The 24,809-nt window shown below is 35.3% G+C and overlaps 1 protein-coding gene across 5 annotated transcripts in view; it reads right to left on the bottom strand.

Moving 5' to 3' along the window:
* Positions 1–24,809, bottom strand: part of MEMO1 (mediator of cell motility 1) — a 131,202-nt gene that overhangs the window by 14,760 nt on the left and 91,633 nt on the right. For 3 of the 5 annotated variants that reach the window (XM_049652342.1, XM_049652341.1, XM_049652339.1), the window contains 2 exons: positions 12,729–12,871; positions 4,277–4,353 (listed from right to left, as the gene is read on the bottom strand). In XM_049652342.1, coding sequence (XP_049508299.1) covers positions 4,277–4,353; positions 12,729–12,871 — 220 coding nt within the window. Of the gene's footprint in view, positions 1–4,275; positions 4,354–7,388; positions 7,692–12,728; positions 12,872–24,809 lie in introns of those variants that run through there. The other 2 variants (XR_007462430.1, XM_049652340.1) reach the window with 2 other exon arrangements.

Genomic DNA, 24,809 nt, shown 5'->3' with positions numbered 1-24,809 from the left:
TCACAAATTCTTACCTGTGCAAAATTAAATGTTGCTTAATTAAAGTTGACTAATGATTTAAAGAGCTGAATAGAAAACAAGGGAAGACAGATAAATAGGAAATTTTGTTCTACTTAAACAGATTAGGGGCTATAGTAAGACAGTTTAAATTCACCTAACAAAGCAAATTTAGGAGTAAAAAGATGTTAGGACTCTTTCCATACTACCAAAAGGCGATCTCCTGGGCAGGTATGGGCAAGTCTATTTTGAAAAAGTTCCATGGATGATTTAGGTTATAAAGACAAGGTTAAGGATTACTATAGTAGACAGTCTTACCTCTGGTCTGGCTCTGATTACCATCTACCTGTTAGAACTCTCAAACTTACTCCAGGCCTATTCTCTGGGCTTCAAGCCAATATAGTTAATTCCTTAGCAAAGCTCTGTTTAATACTTCTGAAAGAGATCTCAAATCTACCAACTTCTTTCCATATCCACTTATACCACCCTAGTCCAAGTTACTATCATCTCTCCCCTCAACTACTGCCCATGTCCATCATTACTACTCTTGAACCTTATGTAGAATCCATCCTCTACACAACCACCAGAATAACCTTTAAAAGAATGTGATTACATCATTTTCACTTCCCCTTGTACTTACATACATTTCTTACCCTAGAATATAAAGTCCTCCATTATCTGCTCTCTGTCTGTCCCTCCTGCCACAGCTTGTACCATTCTTAGCCTTACCTACTGCACTCCTGCAACACTGTCCTTTTTTTCCTTTTCTTCACACACCAGCCTCTTTCCCATCTTTGCACAGGGAGTTCCTTCTGTCAAGAATGCTCTCTCCTCAGATCTGAATTTGGTTTGCTCCTTCTTACCATCACTATCTCAGCGTAATGTCTCTCCTCAGGGAAGTATTTCTACAATCACTCAGTCACCAATCACTCAAATCATTTACCATTTCAAAACCCTTTCTATATTTTCTGTATAGCACACATCACTATTGGAAACTAACTTATACATACCCTTACCTTTATAATATATATACATATAATATATATATATATATATATATATATATATATATATCTCCTCCTGTTAGAAAAAAAGTTCTGTGAGAGCAAGTGTGTTTACTGCCATATCTCCAACAGTGCCTAGGACTGTAAGCGCACTCGAAAATAACTAGCAAAATGAAAATCCAAATGCCTACCTGACTGACATGTCCACTTGGATATCTTAAAAGCAACAGCAAATATAACACATCCTTAATAGATTTATGATTTCCCTACTTCCGAAAACATCAGTCCTATCTTCTTGTGCTTTAAACCTAAGTGAATAGTACCAACATGCAACCAGCAGCATAAGTCAGAAATTTAGAAGCTATCCTTGATACTTCCTTCCTCAGCAAGTTCAAGCAATCTCCAAGTCCTATCATCAATCTATCTCTTAAATACACTGGATATATCCACTCTGTCCCTCTCTTCCACCATCACCACCCTATCCACTGTCTAAATTACCATCTGTCACCTGGATTACCAAACTGGTCTGCTGATTTCTCTTCTGACCTCCCACGCAGCCTACTTGCTACACAGCAGCTATGTGATCTATTCAAATACAATCTGATTTTATCACTTTCCTATTTAATACCCTTTAAACAGCCTGCTCCAGATTCTCTAGCTTCATTTCTCACCGCTACCCTGTCCATTCTTCCATTGATTCACTCAATAACTATATATATTTAGTACCCAGTGAAAGGCTGAAAAAAAAAAAAAAATGGACAAAGATCCTGATCTCATAAAGCTTATAACCTAATAGGGAAGGGTATCACCAAACAAATCAACAAATAACAAGTCACACAGTAATTAATATTGAGAAGAAAACTTAAGTAGGGTAGGGTCATAGAAGGACGGTTTACCATAGGGGCGTAATGGAAAGTTGTGGGCACATTTTTGCGAAGTCCCAATAATTAGAAGATGCTACTGGGAAATTTAGTGAGTGGGGTCCAAGGATGCTGATTGTCCTCTAACACAGGACTGTCCTCCACACAAATAACTGTTCTCATCCCAAAGCACTCTGACATGTCCACATAGATGAAACAATCATGTATAATTCTTTATACCCTTAACCCTATTTTATATATAAATACTAAGAAGTTTTGCCTGGTTTTAATATACAGTAGATTCGTCAGGAATTTCCATATCACGTAAACTGAGGGAAGGCTATATTTTGTTTAGGTTACAACTTTACTAAGAATTATTCACCATTTTGGGAAATCGAGTCACCCTGCAACACAGCTTAGCAATGTGAGTCACAAATATAAAATAACTGTTTAGGTCTGGATTGGTAGCTGTTATATTAATGATACAATGTGGAAGCATTTAACTACTTCATAATGTCTCCTAATATAGTTGGCATCTGGGTGCTTACACTATTAAAAAATATACTAGTTTATTATAAATTACTTTCCCTTTATTTCTTTTTCATATTACAGTTAGGGTATTTGCTTAATTTAATTATGTACGGAGGAAGATTATATTCACTAATTCATTCACTTGAAAAATATTTATTGAGCACCTACTAATGTTCTACTCACGACTCTAAGCACTTTGGATACGTCAGAGAACAAAATAAATTTCCTAACAAAACTGTGATAAGTACAATATTTAGTTTGTTGAAAGAAAAACTGCAGCAGGGTTAAGTGGATTGGGAATGCTAAATGGGTATGATGCAAAATTAAACAGGGCAGCCAGTACCACTGGGAAGGTGAAGCAGAGCAAAGCCACAGAGTAAGTGAGACAGTCGAGTGTAGAAAGGGCAAAAGTCCTAAGCTAGGCACATGTATGTCATTTTCATGGAACAATAAGGAGAGTGTGTGTCCTAAATATCTCTTACATCTCTACACCATAATAGCTTCTAAGTCTGTTCAATGACTACACTGTAAGTTCCATGAAGTGGGAAACAATGTTTTCTCTTCTTAACATCTGCAATACTTCACACAGTACCAGACACGCATTAGACACCCATTAACCACTTGCTACATGAAAAAAATAAATGACAACAGAACCAGAAAAGTTTTCTGAGGCAAGTGAGCACTAAGCCTCAGAAGAATAAGATCAGAAGGAGAAGCCAGAAAAGAATTAAAGACTGAAACAACAACATCATAAAGGCAAAAAAAAAGTCAGTAGATTAAAATCCAAACAAAATTCCAAAGCAAAAGTGTTCAGACATAATTGGATCTAAGTAACAAGATAAATTTAAATATGATAAAATCTCCTAAGTAACTAAATTTGCATTCATTCCATTTTGCTTTTAATAAAATATACAAGATAATAGCCCAGCTATAGTTTTAGATCCAGATTCTTTACTAAAATGTTTTATCTACTTTAGACTAAATATTCTTGTACTAAAACATATGCATAAGGCTTTTCAAACAGGGGTAAAGTTGATTTTAACAGATCACAGGCTTAAAGTCTGATGGAGTTTATAGAGACCACCTACTCCAAGTCTCTTATCTTAGAGATGACAAATTGAGGACTAGGGAACTAAAATGATGTCAAAGGTCAGAGCAAATTAGTGATTTATCTGCTATATTTAATACTCTGTTCAAATTAGAGATTCATCTATATTTAGTATTCTGTTCAAATTAATGATGTATCTGCTATATTTAATATTCTGTTCCAATCAGTGAGACATCTGCTATATTTAATATTCTATTTTAGGTAAAAAAAACAAAAAACAAAATTATTTGTATGACTTTTTAAATATGAAAACAAGTACTATGACTACTGTACTACTTCAAGAAAAATGACAGCAAGATCAATGTCTACTGTAGTCCTGGGCCATGTAAGAATACAATCATATTTTTAAATTCTATATATAAAACAACAAAATGAAACACCATTTCAGAAAATCCAAATGGCCAAAAGATACAATTAAATAATAAAATAAACTAAGAATTTGCTGTGGTTGTTTCTGCTTAAAAATAAGTAATGGCATTAGTATCCTGTCTTCCCTAAACCTGAGACACTCCCCCAAATAGCATCTAAAATCCAAATCTAATTATTCTTAGTCTCATTAATCAAAAAAAGATAAAGGAAATTTCAACTAATAGAAAAGGGATTATTTTTATAATCAATATTCATATGATGATAAACTATATTTTGCACATTTAGTTAGGTAGGTAGGGAAAGAATTATTAGTCCACTGTATAATTCAACATATTAAGTCTTGAATCACTAAACTGAAATGAAAGAAAACACCTTAGAGCATTAAAACCCACACCTGAAAGACTTACCATTTTATCTAGATGTTCAATGGATCTATAAATCTCCCCCTGGGATTCATCATAGTAACTGTAACGGAACCTTTGACCTTGAAACAAATATCATGTACAAAATAAAATAGGGAAAAATTAGAAGCTAAAAAGAAAGCAAGCGCTTACCAAATAATTTCAGTTCTCATGGAGGGCAAAGCACAGCTTAAGCCTCTGAGAGAATCATTCCCAAGAGCCCTTGTACATAAAAATAAAAGGCATATTTGGGAAGGTGATAAAGAAATGATATATCAACAGTGTTTTATGATGTTAAAAACTATTTCAAACTGTAGAACCTTAAAGTGACGAGCAATACAAAAGACTAAGGAAACAAAACAGCTTAAAAGTTAGAAGCAATGTTAAACATATTGTATCAGTCTGTAACGGAAGGTAAACCCAAAGAATACGATTCAAGGAAATTTGGTTTAAGAAAACTATCTCAATGTAACAAATCAATGGAAGCTTAGCTTTTGCTGGATAAGTACAAAGATTTGATCTCTATTACAGAAAAAAAAAAAAAATTGCAGGTCAGAGAAACACATGGCTTATGTGATTTTTATGACCTCAATAAAAAAATTTATCTCATTTTTGCAAAACTCTCTACTTGAAAAAGCAATACAGGTGCCTTAAAATAGGAGGCACAAAAGAATAAATATAATAAATAGTCCTACTCTGACAAAATCTCAGTAAGAGTACAAGCACAGAACATTCAACGTTTAGCTCTTCTCCAAGAGAGGGTAAAATGGAAGAAGCTTGAAAAGAAGACAGAAAACAAAAGGCTCAGGTAATACATTTTGCTTCCTACTATAGTTACATAAAAACCAAAAGTTAAACATATTCATAACTAATTGTGGTTATCTTATTCCACTGATTATGTTGTATTTCAGATACATCTACACTTGTATTTATTTCTGTGATGCCTATGTAGGAACTCATTACTTTTGTATTTAGTCATTTTTAAAGATCCATCAATGCACTTAAAAAGTATTAGAGTATACCAGTCATGTATGCACACACTATGTGTCTTGTAGCTTCATTTTTACACCAAAGTTCACATATACAATTATTATCTTCACACCCGAGAAGATGGGTTTCTCCAGCTGGATAATTATGATTTCTAAGTTTTCTGTTTAATCTTACTAGAAATGACGAGCAACGGAAAATAAAAAAACTTCTTTGATGCTCTTTTTTGGAAAAAAAAAAAAACCACACATCATAGTTCTCAACACTTCCTTTACATGTTGATGTTGGTCATATTTGATGGTCATCTTTCTATAATATACTGTATTTCCTTAACTTTCACATTTTAGCTTTTCACATACATTACTATGTACAATTACTCAATGTAGCAGTTCTTACTTTCCCTCAAGAGCTTCTATTAAATCAGTATTGCATCTTATAATTCATGATATCCTAGAATCAGCAATAGGATTCTAAGACGATTATCTGCTTTCTGGATACAACAACTTTTTTTTGTAAACATTGAAGATTACTAAATGTTGCCATAACTATGAGATCCATTACAGTCCTTGCACTGAAAAAATTCTTACATAGTGACAATTCATCACTCACTGCCCCTATGTTAAATAACTCATCACACATTTCTTTCAAAATTTAGAGTTAGGCTTAGTTTTGTTTTTCTTTACAGAATGTACGTACTTACTCCTACCTAATAATGAGACTCTATAACCCTATTTTTCCTATTTTCCAGGTGGCTATTGGAAGGCTCAAAGACAAATCTAAAGCCTGTCCCAATAACTCATTGATTCAATTCATTAGTACGAAATTTCTACTTCTATTTCAAAGTTTTTTGGATAGAGTTATGCCAAATCATTTGTGAAATGAATGAACAATTAAATGAATAATCTTAGACAAGAAAATTCTGACTCACTGTCAACTATAGTAAGAGTAATATCCTTGGAAGCAATCACAGTGAATATTCTTCGAACTTGAACTGCTTCAGGTTATACTAATGTATTCTTTTTCTTGTTTCAGGAAATAGCTATTAGTTTTAGCTGTCAATAAACCCTGTGACTGGGACACAATTATCTAATCTGAAAACTGCTACTCTTCAGGTGCAGAGTAAAATGCATGGACTTTGTGATAACCATTTGCTACTGGAAAGTCTTTTCTGCATATTTCCAAGTTCGGAGCTGCCATTTCAAATGAATGAAGTTGGTCAAACCTGCCTTAATCATAAGTGAAAAGGGTAACTATATTTGAAAATGCTGCCTTGTTCGTATGGACAGTTTTCAATGTAACATTCACTTAAAAGCTACTTCTGAAGAGAAAAATACAGAAAATGTTTCAAATGTTTTAAAATATTAAATCAGCATGTGATTTAAAAAGAAGGACAAAATACACAGAAGATTGATGAGCAAATGTTTAACATTTTGCTATCTACCTCTTGCTACTCTTTAGGTAGCTACCTTGCATTTTGTAGCTGAAGAATTGAGTAGAAATACTTATGAGCTCTAAATAATATATTGACTAAGTAGCTAAATCCACACTACATATAGCTACTACACTGAAAAAATACCTTACTTAAACAGCTCAAACTGTCTTTACAATAATTTTTAAAAATTGTACAAGCATTTAAAAATTACTTGAGTAATTCATTCTGGTCACTACACATACAGAAAACATCTAATCTGAAGTAAATAGTTTACATCATCCTAGCCTACATGTGTATATAGGTGTGGGTTGGTGTGCATGCGCTCATGCATGCACACACTTTAGCTACACACCTCTTGGAATTTGAATGCAAAAAAAAAAAAAAAAACAAAACACTTTTGTATCTAATTATTAAAAAGTTTATCCAGATTTTATTTAGTGAGAAATAAGAGACATGACAACACTAGCACAATACACTGTTTATCAAATGCACCTTTAATCAAATATTTATTGATTTAAAATATATTATGATTTCATATAACTCATGATCAGACATTTGTTTTATAATACTTCTAACATTCAGTAAAGCTTATGCATCTAAACTGAGTAAATACAGTTGCCTATGTACCTGGAGAACTGGACTTGCATATTTTTATAAGTATGAATAAAGCATATCACATAGTAAGAGAAAATTACTTACCTGAAACTTATCCTTTCAGAAGGTACACTGGGAAAATGGATTCTTTGAGCCCCTGTTTCAACTCCAAGTATGAGCTTTCTAGCTTTAAGAGCCATTGACACTGCCCCTAGGGGCAGCACAAGCTTTGGAACTCCCCTAGTGAGTATGTCAGTAGTTTCTTCAGGTGCCTTCCCTCAGTTCTTTTCAAATTCAAAAGATGAGAGGAAAAATAACCCAAGAAAAAAAAAATCCTGTAAAGCAGAAACCTTACTCTTTGAGGGAAGGAGGGTAGCTCATTTGTGAATCCATTCCAGAGCACGCTTTCTGAGAAAAAGAAATACAGGTAAGTAATTTTCCCATCTCCAAAGGTGACTGGTGATTAATGAGTGGATTCACAGAGTGTGGAGAGTAAGCTCCAGGGATGTCTGTTTAACACACAACAATCAACTAATGAGGACAAACATAACAATGAATGGTACAAGAACCAACACTACTTTTTAAGTACCTCAAAACAAAAAGTAAAAAAATATCAAATACCTCAACATTAAGCTATACACTGGATTGTAGAAATAAACAATGAGCTTGGAAAGTTGATCAATAAACCTCCCAAAAGATTAGTCAACAAGACAGACTTTCAGACATATGTCCAGTAAAAACTGTACTATTATACATTCACTTAGTCACTTTATGTTTATATATTAAAATATTTTCAATTATTTGAGTTAACCTCACAACAACTTGTGAGATAGACTATGAGGCCATTCATTCTATACTAAGGGCCTCAACTGGGGACATTCATAATTGAAATCATAAAAAACTATAGTCCTTACATTCTGAAGTCTTAGTTATAATGTAAAAAAAAAGTCTTCTCTCATACTTGCAAAAAATCAAAAACTTAAATATGTCAAATTAGTATGTATGAAATTTGAGAAGACGAATATGAAAGCTTCGATAAGGTGTATTTCTGAAATTAGCTAACTTATACTCAAACCAATTTCAATATTTAGAAAATAGTAATACCCTAGTATACTCCTAAGAGACTGACAACAGAAAGGAAAAAGAGCATGCATGAATAATCACTCGTTAATATATATTAAAGTAGAAATCTGAACTAAGATATAAAATCATAAATATTTAAGGGAATGCCACTTTTAATAGATGACACATACTTATAAAAGAGAAATTATGTAAACTTAGACAAATAAAAGTTTATATGTAAAAATCCAAAATTGCTGAAGTGACTGTAGTAAACTTTATTCATATTTTAATAATTTATCATTAACATTTACCAAGTAAATTTACTGAAGTTGATTTGCACTTAAAACTACCATAAAAGAAAAATTACATAGAAGAATGAATCAACTTTAAAATTTCAATTTCTGTTAGATCCAGTTTCATTTAGAAACATCTTAGAAGTTAAAAATGTTAATGAAAGCTATCAATAATCTAAATTTGAAAATATGAATTTCAGAGCGATCAGAAAAGTTCAAACATTGTGTGTGTGTGTGTGTGTGTGTGTGTGTGTGTGCGCGCGTGGAGAGAGAGACAGAGAGAGAGAGAGAGAGAGAAGAGCAAAACTGAAAGTTAGGAAAACAGAATGAAAATTCTACCAATTAGAAAAACTAAAATAGGGCCAGTCAAAATTCTCTTATATGGAGCCATCTTATAGGACAAGAAACTTGATCAGAAAAAGTATAGGGGTCACATTACCTAACCAGAGTAAAGATCAATTACTAGCAGCAAATGTCCTTCACTTATGCCACAATCCCTGGTAGCAGCAAGAAGGGTGAAATGAGGTAGGATTATGAAAAGTGTTACTAGGAAACATCACTCTATTGGGCTGACTAATGAATTTCCATGTGGATTAGACTTACGATAAAATAAAAGGCGAGAATTGAAATGCTGAGGGTTTGGGGGGGGGGGAGGATGCGGATTCAAATGAAGGGACAGAAAGAAGGGGCATAATGTAATCCAAGTTTCTACTCTCCCTTAGTTTTTCCCACCCAAAAAGAAAACTTGAGAATATTTTAGTCTTTCTGCTTTTTCTCTCTCTAATGCCATTTTCAAGTCCACATAAAATTTAAATGGGATCTGAGAGATGGAACATCTTTAAAACAAAGTACAATTAAAAAAAAAAAAAAAGTCATTCTTGTAATGGACACTGGCTAACAAATAAAATCAACCAGGCAAAACCCTGCCAATTACATACAGGTTTCCCACTGTCTCTGTCACCAAATTCCCTGCTTTATTTTTAACAGAAGCTGGACATAATATAAACAATGACTAGAAATGAAATTTGTTGTCTCTGCCAGGACTCTAATCCACTATTCAACAAAAACAAAATTCCACTGTATATATCTGAGTAATTTGTCAACTGTACCATAATCAATTTTTTTTCAAAAATCAGCTATTTAGAAATATACAGTGTGTTGACAGCTTAACTCAATGATACTTTGAAAATCTCTGAATATTTGAGGAAGTGAATCCTTCCTAAGAAATGATTTACAATTCAGTGTTACCATTAATATGATATAGTAAAAGCAATCTATATAGTATCTTTACAAAAAAAGAAAAAAAGACAGAAGAAGAAACCATTAAGAAATATCTTCACAAGAAAAAGCTAGTTTTTTGAAGTGGGAGTATAGCATCCATTAATACAGAAAAGATGACCAACACCACCAGAGCATGAATTTAAGAAACATGAAAATTTCTGAGACATTTTAACCCATAACTAGCCCATGATTCATATTACTTCAATTAGGCACATAAAATAGAAAATAAATCTTACTTTATAAAAATGACAGTTACTATTACAATTATAGAGGGAAACACCAATTTTGAAATAGTGTCCATGCAATACCTTCCACTTATCACCAGACCTTCATCAACTTTCCCAATAAGAATTAGTACAGTGCTTTTTTCATAAGTACAAAATAAGCACTTAATGGGTATTATTAGTGATAGTCATACTAGAAAAACAAACACTTGGAAAAGTTCTATTACTTAACCACCAAATGTAAATATAAATATGTTTTAGTTTCTGGATAATTCTCATAACATCTACCAATCTTTGGAAACTTGGGGTTCTTTTTTGTAATTATCACCAGGAAATCTTATAATTTAAATACCAAAATTTTCTAGAACACAGATCAAACGGCCTAAATAATTTTCTAAAAACCTAGGTAGGGTATAAAACAAAATTCATCTCTCTCTCTCTCAATATTGTACTTAAATATAGTAATGAACTAGGGCTTGTTTGCTTTAGAATTCATTATTGAGGTGAAAAGGATGATTTTACAGAGAAGAGCACTATTATAGCATTATACTGATTTTTGTGTGGATTTATGCTGTGAGTGCACATGGTACCAACCTAGAGGGAGAACTTCAATTCTGAAGAACAGTATCAGGGGAACTAACTACTTAAATCTTAAAAGTAAAGTGATTCATAGAGGTCTTAAAAGTGAAGAGGGACGGGTCACATGCTTTAAGAATTTTTAATTTCTGGGGCACCTGGGTGGCTCAGTAGGTTAAGCGTCCAACTTCAGTTCAGGTCATGATCTCACAGTTCATGGATTCGAGTCCCACATCAGGTTCTGTGCTGACAGCTCAGAGCCTAGAGCCTGGAGCCTGCTTTGGAGTCTGTGACTCTCTCTGTCTCTCTCTCTCTCTCTCTCTCTCTGCCCCTTCCCTCCTCAAGCTCTGTCTCTCAAAATATAAATAATAAAAAAAAAAATTTTTAAGAATTTTTAATTTCTAAAACATATGGACATGCTTTACTACCAATGTAAATTCAGAATACTAAGAAAAAGAGCCCTTTTTTCAATGATATACCTTAGTTTTTAAGATCAACTATGACTAAACTTCAGAATTTCTAAGAAAAGAACTCTTTTTAAGCAAATACCTAGCCCTCAGATCTAAGTAATATACTTATAATCCATAAAAAAAAAAAAAAAAAAAAAAACTTCTGCCAAAGGTAGCAAACTAGCCAATAGAACTGATTACTAAACACCCCTGAGAACCTCTTAGGGAGTTTGGCAAGGTAGTACAGCTACCTGCATACCTTAAACCTGGGCTTCACCACCTCAGCGCTACTGACATTTTGGGCAGGATAATTCTTTGATGTGGAAGGCTGTCCTGTGTACTATAGGATGTTTATGAAGCAGCTTCTCTGGACTCTACTCAGCAGATGCCTAAAGCATCCCCGCTTCCCACCTCCACCCCATTGTGATGACCAAAAATGTCTCCAGACATTTCCAAATGCCCCCTCAGAGGACAATCAGCCCCAGACGAGAAATCAGTGACTTAAACCCCAATACTTATCTATACCATTAGGGAGGATGGTTCTCTTAAAATGAAATCTCAAAACCACTCACAGAGCAAGGTAAGAGAAAATATCAGCCTAACCAGGCCAGATAAATATTGTCAACTCTAGGAATCCATGCTTAAGACATATAAAAGCCAGGCCTCCCTATATCTCATTGAGGATGTTTTTCTGGCCATTCTAGTACTATATCTTAAAATTTATAGTCTTGTGCCTTCTGTTTTCTCTATAGTCAAAGAAATAACTGAAGGATGAATAGATATTGGCATTCTTAAGCCAATGAGAGATGTCCTAAAAGGAACAGGATTCAGAAATAATCCAGAACAGCAATGGATAAAGGAGAGCAAATTGTATCCAAAGAAATCAAAAATCAAAATTTACTAAAAGAAGCATCCACAAATGTCTCACTTATTTTATGATCTATTCACTGTTAAGTTTCCTTACTCTTTTTATTCACAATAATAACAAAAATCACTTCAGAATCCTTACCCTTATAAACCATTACCAATGAAGACCACAGTGCTAATAGCCAACCTGTTACAATCTTTGTAGGGTAGCTCTAAGCTAATAGCAGAAATTAAGCACCAAAAGAAAAATAGAAAGAAAAAATACACTAATTACAAAAAAAGAAATGTGGTAAAGGACTGGCATAGCACAAAGCGCTCTCCTATCTCCTAAAGAAGAACATTTGTTTTATCTACCAAAAAACTAACTTCAGAGAATCTACCACACAACTCTACCTGGAAATAGGGTTAAAAGATCTTTACTCCCACTTTCGTAAGTAGCTAAGCAAGGATGCCCTCACAGTGTGAATCCAATTATACCAGTCGCCTTTGGAAATGTATCCATGACCCACTATCATAATCTGATCCTTTTTAAATGACCAAAAGACTTTTTTATTCACTTTGAAGTATTGTGGCTAAAAGTAAAACTCTCCAAGGAAAGTGATAAGGAACAGAAAATCAGAGCTTACAGTGAAAAGATACCATTAAGCACAAGTATATAATATCTACCATGATATGTTAACATCTAGAACTTACCCCAATGGCAGAAATCAGAAGAAACCACAAAGAGATTACTAGGATCCGCTAGATATTTACTGAAGAGTTTTCCGAATTCCTGTTCTTTTGACTCACTCAGAGCTCCAACCAGTACAGGAATAATGGTAAACTCATCCTTATGGCTTAAAGAAAACAGAAGAAGAAAAAAAAAAAAAAAAGTCATTTAAGAAGTATAAGAATAAAAATAGTTTTCCAGTGTGTTGGCACTAAAAGTGGAACATTATTAATTGTGGTAAGGATAATATACATATTATTGAATTTTTTAATCTGCAAATAAAATGTTTAAAGAAGACCATTTAAAAATAAGAGAGAGACACAATACTAAAAATATCTATTTAAATTACAGAAATATACAATACTCTTTAGGTAAACAAAGCTATTTTACTACTAGGTATAATAATATCCTCAAAAATAAAAATAAGCCCATCAGACCATCACCAAGTCAAGTCTTTTCAACTACCAAGCAAAGCTACAATCATCTGCCCAATCCTTCCACAATTTTAAAAGAGCATTAAACTCTTCCTCAATATTTTAATCCTATCCTGTTACAAATACCACGACTTCTGGCACTTCTATGACCTTGCCAAGTGAGACCTACAGAACTTAACCCTTGGCTTCCATAAGATACACCAAGTGCACCTTATACCTATACTAACTAATAAACACATACAGGACAGTCTGACGATACAACTCAAAATTCACTGGTCTCTAGGGTGGACACAGAATTCAAGGAAGTAGGTATTAATTTCTAGCAGCAAGAAAAAGACACCACAACCACCCACAATGTTTATGACATATCCACAAGTCCCTTTTTCACTCTACAGATTGACAGATTTATGGAAAAGGAACAGAGCAGATTAATAAAGAATAACTATGATGGGCTATAGAAACAGACGTTTACCCCAAACCTTTTAAAATTTTCATTGTTGTGAAATTTTACTTACATATATTCAATATTATTTATATTCTAAATGATCCCAGATTGGAATTTTAGAAGCGTGAATCATGTTTGTCTGACTTGTTCTGAACAGGACTTTAAAAAAAAAAAAAAAATCACCATTATAATAAATGCTTTTTAATATGATAATCTGACACTTAACTGATGTAGGACAAACAATTCATAAAAGGGTTTTTAAAAATACGAAATTTTAGTTTATTCCCCAAATAAGTGTTAGCCCAGCTTCATAAAGCTAAATTCAGGGCACCCAAGCACCTCCCCCATAAAGGCCCCCTTACCCTTGTCAATTGCGAAATAAACAGATCATACAGATCTCCAGTCCCTCTGCAATGCAGGGGCTTCTTGGGCAGAATCTGCATCTATGGAGTAAGAAAAAAAGAGGAAGCTGGCAGAGGAAGCTGCCATGGAATATCTCTTTCTCTGACTCTTTCACCAGTTTGCTTTACAACTGCAGGAAGGAATAGGGGCCCTTCAGTAAGCTAAGAGTGATTATCACTTGAAAGAAAAGAATTTGAGCTCTAGTAAAAATTCAAGAAGACTGTTATGAATTGTTCTAACTTCAAGTACTACCTACATAAATTTTAAAAAAACTAAGATCATCAAAGAGTGTAAGTAATTATGACATGGTAGGGATGCAATTATATAAGAGTATTAAAAAACAAGAAGTCAGAAGAAATAGGTTCAAGTACCATCTCCATCATATAATAAAAGTTGAGAGGGTGGGTAAATCACTAACCTAAAAATGCATTTTACCTTATCTGTCAAATGATCATAATTACAATATCTATTTTCTGAAACTATTATGAAGTGAGCAACGCTATAGGAAAAGTAGTTTATCAACAGTAGTTGGCTCACTCTGAAGAAATAATACATGTCTATTATTCCATACAGCCACCAAACCATTCAATTAACCTCGGTCTCATCTTGCAAGTCTATACGAAGGTAAAAGGCTCAAACTACTCAGAAATCTAAGCTTTGAATCAAGATCCATCTATCTACTTCTTCGTCATTTCTCTTTAAAAAATTACTTGTTCTATCTTCTCACAAAGCATGAATTAGAAAAATGAGTATTTGGCTTTGAAATATAATATTCCTAGGCTCTAGAATACAAGTTGTCAAGTTGGTTTTTTCCAGTGAAGGAGTACAAAATCTTGCCCTCAGAAAACAATGATAAAACTGTCAAAAATAACCATTTTGTGGCTCTAGAAATTCAACAAGGCAAAAAACACAACGAGAAGAGTTTATCAGCGTAAAATAAGTGAACATCTTGGGAAGAACAGTGGAAGTCTGGCATCTTACCAGGAGCTGCCTCCATCCTCCTGCCCCAATCCACCAACATGGCAGAGGCTGCCTATGAAAATCAGCAGCTTCACTGCTAAAAGGGGCTGACTTTGACTTGGAGGACAGAGCAGAATACTCACACTCAGCACGAAACAGAAAAGCCCACAGCTCTTGTAGCCTGAGGTTATGGAACCACTTGAGGCAACCCACAAACCTAGAAATTTAACATGGAGATTCTAGAAAGGAGAGAGCCACGCAGGGACCAGATAAATTCATTTATTCTGAGGAAAGGATTGATGTCCTCCACAAAACCCCATGTGACTAGAAGGCAGCAAGCACAAATGTACAGGGGAGACCCCTAAGGTCCCTAGCTCCCCCCAGAATGCCAGCTAATTAGGAGGTTAAGTGCATATCCAAGGCAAATTAGAGACCTGAGAAAAACCAACATCTCCCACATCCTAGGCTGCCTGGAAATCTACATGTATACACAGGAAGACCAGAGAAGACCCAATAGAAAGTAAAGGAGGCAAGCTAGAAAATGGCCCAAATTTTGAACATACTCCCCAAAATATACACAATCCTCCAGCAGAGGACAAAAGCCTTACTGGCTCAAGGTGTTCAATTACAACTTCCAACCAATCATTTACTAAGCACTAAGCAATGCAGACACAGAGATGAACTCTAGAAAGCCAAAGTTCATAAGAATTTTTAAAAAGTTGAGGAGATAAATCCGTAGCCACACATTTTGGGAGAGAGAAATTCTGTAGATAAAGCCAATCAAGTTACTTAAACAAACAAACAAATGAAAAGTGAATGAATGAATGAATGAATGAATGAAACAACTACCACCACTACTACCACCTGTAGAAAATTTTAATAAAACCAGAATCAAGGGGTGACTGGGTGGCTCAGTCAGTTAAGTGTCCAATTTCAGCTCAGGTCATGATCTCACAGTTCATGAGTTAGAGCCCTACATTGGGCTCTGTGATGAAAGATCAGAACCTGGAGCCCGCTTCAGATTCTGTGTCTCCCTCTCTCTGCCCTTTCCCTGCTTGTGCTCACTCTCATTATCTCTCTCAAACATAAATAAACATCAAAAAAATTATATTAAAACTGGAATCAAGCTGCTATAAGATATAAAAAGTCCAGTTGTAAGAAAAAATTATGAGCCACAGAAACAGGACAATGTGACAGATTATCAGGGGGGAAAAAAAGTAACCAATAGATAGAAGCTGTATCCACGTGAGACCAGATTTAGCAAAGACTTCAAAACAATTCCTATAAATACGTTCAAAACATCAAGGAAACCATGCTTTAAAAAGTTAAAATATGGCAATGACTAAATAATTAATGAATATCAACAAAGAAATGCAAGCTATTTAAAAGAATTAAATAGAGGGGAGCCTGAGTGGCTCAGTCAGTTAAGTGTCCGACTTCAGCTCCAGTCATGATTGTGGTTCGTGGGTTCAAGCCCTACGTTGGGCTCTGTGCTGACAGCTTGGAGCCTGCTTCCGACTTTATGTCTCCCTCTCTCTCTCTCTGCCCCTCCCCTACTTATGCGCTCTCTCACACGAGCTCTCTCTCCTCTCTCTCTGTCTCAAGAATAAACATTAAAAAGGAGGGGGGGCACCTGGGTGGCTCAGTAGGTTAAGCAGTTAAGCATCCAACTTTGGCTCAGGTCATGATCTCCTGGTTTGTGCGTTCAAGCCCCGCATCTGGCTTTGTGCTGACAGCTCAGAGCCCAGAGCCTGCTTTAGATTCTGTGTCTCTCTCTCTCTCCCTGCCCCTCCCCCCTGCTCGTGCTCTGTCTCTCTCACTCTCTTAAAAATAAATAAACATTAAAAATTTTAAATAAAAAATAAAAGAATCAAATGGAAATTTTAGAGTTGAAAAGTACAACAAATGAAATTAAAATTTACTAGATGGTCTGAAAAGCAGATTCAATATTACATAAAAAATCAGTGAAATTAAAGATAAAACAAATAATTGAACCTGTAGAGAAAAAAAAAAAGATTGAAGGGAAATGACCAGAGCATTAGAGACTTGTAGACAACATCAAACACACTAGATGCATACAATGAGAGTCCCAAAAAGTACAGTAAATGACTTAAAAGAAATAATGGCTGAAAACTTTCCAAATTTCATGAAAAACATTGATCGACAGTTTCAAGAGACTCAACAACCCAAAATATGATAAGCACAAAGAGATCCCCATCTAGATACACTGTAATGAAACTGAGGAAAACCAAAGACAAGGAAAAAATCTTAAAAGCAGCAAACGGAAAATGACTCATTACTTAACAGGATAGTGTTTTCAACAAACAGTACTGGAACCACTGCATATCCATATGAAAAAAAAGTACATTAGACCTTTACCTCATACTATATACAAAAATTAACTCAAACTGGGTAATAAACATAACTATTAAGAGCTAAACTAAGAACACTTCTGGAACAGGGGTCAGCAACAATCTTTTCAAAGGAGCCGTAAAGTAAATATTTTATATTTTCTGGGCCATACAATCTCTGTAGGTGCCAAAGTGTCACTGTAAACAGAAAGCAGCCACATATGTAAATGAGTGGGTATGGATGGCTATCTTCCAATAAAACATTTACAATAACAAGTTGTGGGCCAGATGTGGTCTGCAGGCTATAGTTTGCTGATTCCTGTTCAAGAAGAGAAAAATCTCTGTGACCCTGAATTAGACAAAGATTTCTTTTTTTTTTTTTTTTTTTAGATAGGGAGAGAGAACAAATGGGGGAATGGGGAAGAAGGAGAGAGAGGGAGAGGGAGAGGGAGAGGGAGAGGGAGAGGGAGAGGGAGGGAGGGAGGGAGAGAGAGAGAGAGAGAGAGAGAGAGAGTGAGAGAGAATCCCAAGCAGCCTCCATGCTCAGAACAAAGCCCAACTCAGGACTCAATTCCCGAACACTGGGATCATACTCTGAGCTGAAATCAAGTCAGATGCTCAACTGACTGAGCCACCCAGGTGCTCCTAGACAAAGATTTCTTAAATATGATACCAAAAGCAAAATCCACACGAGAAAAAAAGTGATAAAATTATTTCATCAAAACCTTTTGCTCTTCAACAGAGTGAAATAATCTGTATCTAGAATATGTAAAATCTCTCACAACTCAGTAAGAAGGCAAATTATCAAATTAAAACTAGAGCAAAATATATGAACAGACATTTCACAAAAGAAGACATAAAAATGACTAATAACCACACTGAAGAGTTGCTCAATATCATGAGTCACTGGAAATATGCAAATTAACACCAAGTCAGGTTATATATATCTATTAGAATGGTTGTAATCAAAAATGTTATTGTACTCTGACAATAACAGATACTGGCCAGTATGGGGAGAAACTGGAGACCTCGTGTTCCTGCTGGCATATAAAATGGTGCTGCTACTCTGCAAAATAGTTTGGCAGTTTCTGAAAGAGTTAAAACATAGATTTATATGACCCAGCTATATCATTCCTAAGTACTTATTCAAGAGAAACGAAAACATATGTTCACATAAAAACTTGTATGATATGTTATTTATAACATTATTCCTAATAGCCAAAAATGGAATTGATCTAAGTGTCCATCAGCTAGTGAATGGATAAAGAAAATATCACAGATTCATATAATGTAATAATTATTTGGCAATAAAAAGGAATGAACTAGCGATACATGCTAAAAGATTGGTGAACCTCAAAAACAGTATGCGAAGTGTAAAAGGATAGCTACGGAAGACATCTTGTAGGATTCCATTTACATGAAATTTCTAGAAAATGCAAAATTCTGGGGCGCCTGGGTGGCTCAGTCAGTTAAGCGTCCGACTTCAGCCCAGGTCATGATCTCACGGTTTGTGAGTTCGAACCCCGCGTCGGGCTCTGTGCTGACAGCTCAGAGCCTGGAGGCTGCTTCAGATTCTGTGTCTCCTTCTCTCTCTGCCCCTCCCCTGCTCATGGTCTGTCTCAAAAATAAATTTAAAAAATAAAAAAATAAAACATCAAAAAAAAAAAAAGAAAATGCAAAATTCTATAGAGACAAAGCAGATAAATGGCTGCATAAGGTTGAGAGTTGGAGCCAGAACTGCCCTCAAAGGGACACAAGGTTTCTTTTTTGTGTAGTGCAAACATTCTAAAACTAGATTGTGAGAATGACTGTCCAACTCTGTAAATTTACTGAAAATCATTGAGTTGTACTCTTAAGTGAGTGAATTTTATAGGATGTAAAACATCTTTCAATAAATCTGTTAAAAGAAGAAAAAAGAAAACCCATCTTTGCCACTTGTAAGCTGTGCTACCTGCAGTAGGTTACCTAAAACTATCCTAAGCCTCAATTTTGTCATCAGTAAAAACAGACTTAATAATACTTGCCTTACAGGGCTCTTGTGAGCACTTAAGTAATGTAGAGTTAAGTTTTATCCCTTCTTTTTCTGTCCTATATCTTAAACCATGCTGCAGAAAATTAATACATCCAAGATGTGTAACAAACTAAAAGAAACTGAAATCCCAGAACCAAGAGAGGAGCACTCTCTTTAAAAACAAACAATATTACTATACCACCAATATTCTTAATGGCACAGAGCACTAAAAATCTATATTGGAATATTTGACGACCTTGACTAGGGCCACAGTCAGGAAGAAAAGTAAAATTTTAAGATCTAATACAAACCTAAGCTATAAGGAGGGTTAGAATTTCATTTAAAATAATGAGTCAGAAACTTATGGCAGGCTGGAACTGGGAAAAGAGGAATGGGACTTTTGTAGGAGAGTTAATAGACCTAGTAGGTCTGTTGCTCCAATTTTTAGAAGGGGCTGCTTGTAAAGACTGGCCCTTGGCTTTTACAATGTTCCCTATGGTGATTAAGCCTGCTTTACCACTTGGGACACTGTATCAGCTTGCCTGGATTGTAAACAAAATGATAATGGCAAACACGTACTTTCCTTCTGAGAGCAGAGAATCTCAGTAGCTGGAGCTAGTTATGCAAGCAGGGGGTCCCTACATGACCAGTCCCCAAACAAAATCCTGGAGTTTGAATCTTAGAGCAGGCTTTTCTGGACAGAAACACTGCACATGTGTTAAACTGATGGAGGAAACATGTTCTATTTAGCCCACCCTGTGAGAAGGAGAATGATGGAAGCATACACCTGGATTCCTCCAGATTCTGCCTGATGTGTCTTTTCCTTCTGCTGGTCCTGTTGTGTATCATACCTCTTTCAATAAACCATAACCATGAATAAACTGTGAGTCCTTCTAGTGAGTCTTCAAATGTGAGACTGGTGGTGGAACTCTTGAAACCGCGTTAAAGGCAAAGTGGCATAAAGGAACCATAACTGCAGAGGTTTAGGGAGTCTTCTAAAAAAAATAATTTCTCTCATCTTTTCTTCCTGATCAAATTCACCTTCAGACCACAGAGACATAGATATAGACTTTGTAAAGAATACTATGACTCACTCAAAGGAAGAACAAACTAAAAAGATCCAGAAAACATCAAGCAGAACCGAAGAACCGAGGAAGGAGGAGGAGAAAGGAAAAGGAGGAAGTAAGCTAGCTGTCAATGACAACTAAAAGTAACATTTAAGTCATTATAAATCTTTGCTGTATCATCAGGTAAGTAAATCTAATCAGATTATCAAAATAAATTTCAAAGGTTATATAGGCCTTTCTTAATTTCCATTTGAATAAGAATACTAAGAAAAAAGGTTTTTTACATGGGCAAAAATATCTCAGGTACTACTCAAACATCTGAAGCAAAATAATCCTATCATAAATTGGCCAAGCTTGCAATCCAAATTATAGAGAAATTTCAGTATTTTATTAGGAACAAGTCAACATTTCTATTCCCTATATTCTCTTAAACTGATACCTATTTCTTTTTTTTTTTTTAATTTTTTTTAACGTTTATTCATTTTTGAGACAGAGAGAGACAGAGCATGAACGGGGGAGGGGCAGAGAGAGAGGGAGACACAGAATCGGAAGCAGGCTCCAGGCTCCGAGCCATCAGCCCAGAGCCCGACGCGGGGCTCGAACTCACGGACCGTGAGATCATGACCTGAGCTGAAGTCGGAGGCTTAACCGATTGAGCCACCCAGGCGCCCCAACTGATACCTATTTCTAACTTTACCATCTCTGATAATGATATACAATTAGGCATTTCACTTTTGCACTCTTAAAATCACATTACTGCTCCAGACAGAAACATTTACCAAGTTCTATGATTCTAATCTTCAAATGTCTCCTATTATCTGCTCAGTTTGCTACCCCATCCACCACTGCCTTAGTTCAAAGTCCCATGACTTCTTTACTAAACTATTTCTTTCAATCTTTTCCAACTCTAATCCATCCTTCACCATCACACCATCAAGGAGTAGTATTCGGGGTTCCTGGCTGGCTCAGTTGGTACAGCATGCGACTCTTGATCTCAGGGTCGAGAGTTCAAGTCCCACGCTGGACATGGAGCTTAGTTTTAAAAAAAAGGAGTAATATTCTTATGATTCCAAGTTCCAACCATGTCCTCCCTTTGCTAAGCAACTTTTACTAGCTCTATACCAATCAGGGGATAAAATACAAATATCTTAAAATGACATTCAATGACCTCTATAATATGGTCCCAACCCACTGTTCCAACTAGCTAATCTTGCCCCTCTTACTGTATGTCTTTACAGGCCACTTACCCAAATGCCTCCAGCTTCAGGCTGGCATTATATACATGTTAAAAGGTGGATAAGGTATAAGATAACAGGAAGTGGCAGGACTAAGAGCCAACCAAAAACATTCATATATATAAGAAAATGTTTTCTAAATTTGCAGGCCAAACAAAAAAATCTATAGACATATCTCAGTTACTAGGCAAGCCTTCTGCAACTACATTAGGCCAAGGCAGGTAGCTCTCTATTCTTAAGCCCTGGGTTTTCCTACTCCTGTACTTTGTATTTACAGAAGTCCCTTTCCCACAGAAACCTTCTGCCCCATTCTGAGAAAACTTCAGCCATCTTCAAAGTCCACCCAAATGCTCTCTCTGCCATGAAGCAACCTGTGTGCTCTCCTAACTTCATCTCTCTGTTCCCACATCCCCTTTTTCTGATCCCACAAACTCAACTGCACTTAATACATTTTGAATTATATTACATTTATTTATATACATTTTTTAACTTTCTTACCAGGCTATATGCTGAGAAAAATATACCATGTTTGCTTATTTGTCTATTTCCCATTATTCTTTCCACAGAGATTAGTACAGCTAGGTAGCTCTATAACATTTGAAATGTTAACATATTAAATGTTAAAATAACCAAATGTTTTAAATCTTGACAGGAGAAATGTCTTAAGCCATTTTAAAACCAATCAAATTTTTATACATATTAACTAGAAAAACTTAAGGGAGGACAATCACCACTTGGGAGCCAAAATGAGTTTTGTTTACTAGCCTACAAAATTACTCCCCATATATAAAATACATTATTCTTAATTTGTGATTTAAACAAACATCATAAAAGGAGTTTCTCGTGTATTCCTGAGGTGGTGATAAAGAATTCCTTCTTTCAACCCAAAATAGCAAGTACTAAAGAATACAATCAGAGGTATCAACTGTTAAAAAGTTCTTCAGAAAAAGGGAAAATGATCTAGGTCAGAAACTCAGATCTACATCAATAAAGAAAGCAATAAAGCAACATCTTTAGTTTATTTCAGTTTATTTTTCTTATTTTTTTTAAGTTTATTTACTTATTTTTGAGAGAGAGAGACAGACAGACAGACAGACAGACAGAAAGCACAGATGAGCAGGGAAGGGGCAGAGAGAGAGAGAGAGAGAGGAAGAGAGAGAATCCTAAGTAGTCTCCACACTGTCAGAGCAGAGCCCTACACAGGGCTCAATCTCACCATTGTGAGATCATGACCTGAGCTGAAACCAAGAGTCTGATGTTTAACCAACTGAGACACCCAGGCACCCGTATTTTTCTTATTCTTAATTGATCCAAGAGATAACAATTCCTTCAAAACTTAATAGTAGCAACATGCTGTAATTATAGCTTACAAATCAAATGACTGCAGTATTACAAGGGACAGGAAGGACAAATAGGAAATACTGTTATAAGATACTTGTACTACCTATGAAACAGTACAGTGTTGTTTTAAAGTGCACTTGGATTCACTGCAAATGTATGTTGCAAACTTTAGAGCACCCACCAAAGGTTAAAAAAAAAGTACTATAACTGGTATGCTTAGAGGGGAAAAAAATGGAATCATAAAATGCTCACTTAAAACCACAGAAGGCAGAAACATTAACAGAAAGCAAAAAAGAAATAAAAAACAAGGGCAATAAGTAGATAGCAGTAACACATGTGAGAGATATTAATCCAAGTATACCAGTAATCCTTTAAGAGGTGAATGGATAAACTGTGATACATCCATAGAACACAATATTCTCAGCAATAAAAAGAAATAAGCTATCAAGCCAAAAAAAGACATGGAGGAATCTTGAAAGTATATTATTAAATCAAAGAAGCCAACTTGGGCTGCATATAGTATGGTTCCATTATATGACATTCCAAAAACAATATGACTATATACTATGGATACAGTAAAAAGGTAAATGGTTACCAGGGTATGGTTGGGGGGAGTGGAGGGGGAGAGGATGAACAGGCAGAGTACAGGGGATTTTTAGGACAATGAAATGATTCTGTATGGTACTATAATGGTAGATAACATGACATTAGGTATTTGGTAAAACCAATAAACTATGTAACACCAAAAGGGAACCCTAATTAAGCTATGGACTTAGGTATTAATAATGTATCAATATTTCTTCATCAACTGTAACAAATGTACACTAATGCAAGACATTAAGAACAGAGAAAATTGTTCAGTTAATAGTGTTTAATACCAAACCAAGCCATCGGATAGTGTTCTCACTCGAGAAACTCAAACATATAATCAATATGGACAAACATAAGAATTACAAGACTTCAGCTTAAATATCTGGGTAAACTACACAAAATCAAGTTGCTGGTTTTTTTTATAATAGTCTAAGCACTTCAAGAGTTATCAAATCCTAACCACACTGAATTTATAAGATTGACTAGAACCTAAAGCAGAAGATGGGACAGATTTAAGTACATTGTACTGTACTTTCAAGTTGTCTATGTTCCAAAATATTGGCAGTAACAAAAAGTAGTAAATGGCTAAGATAATAATGATGACTATTTTTATAATGAACATGAATGGTTTTAGAGTGCCATATTTCTCAATGGAACACTTTCAAAGTTACTAAAGCATTCTATTTACTCTGCACATTTCTCTGAACAAAAAATTGTGCAACTGAGGCAGAGGAATTGTTTTATATCTGGACTGTGGTGGATATATACAACTCTGCATTTGTCAATACTCACAGAATTCTGTGCCTTAATTTTTTTTTTTTTCAACGTTTTTTATTTATTTTTGGGACAGAGAGAGACAGAGCATGAACGGGGGAGGGGCAGAGAGAGAGAGGGAGACACAGAATCAGAAACAGGCTCCAGGCTCCGAGCCATCAGCCCAGAGCCTGACGCGGGGCTCGAACTCACGGACCGCGAGATCGTGACCTGGCTGAAGTCGGACGCTTAACCGACTGCGCCACCCAGGCGCCCCAGAATTCTGTGCCTTAAAGAGTACATTTTACTGTATATAAATTGCCAAAAAAATCAATTAAAATTTTAAACTGCAAACAAACAGTACATGAGTATGACACAGAAAGAATGTGGGGGGGGGGGGTGGAAAGACATTAAATGTAACTGAACAAGTAAAATAAAATGGAAAAAAAAGAAGAGCTGAGATCCAGTGCTGTTA

This window comes from Panthera uncia, assembly GCF_023721935.1.
Source record: "Panthera uncia isolate 11264 chromosome A3 unlocalized genomic scaffold, Puncia_PCG_1.0 HiC_scaffold_12, whole genome shotgun sequence".
NCBI classification, from domain to species: Eukaryota; Metazoa; Chordata; class Mammalia; order Carnivora; family Felidae; genus Panthera; species Panthera uncia.
Note: the sequence above shows the minus strand (reverse complement) of the source record. Positions and strands in the feature narration are given on the sequence as shown.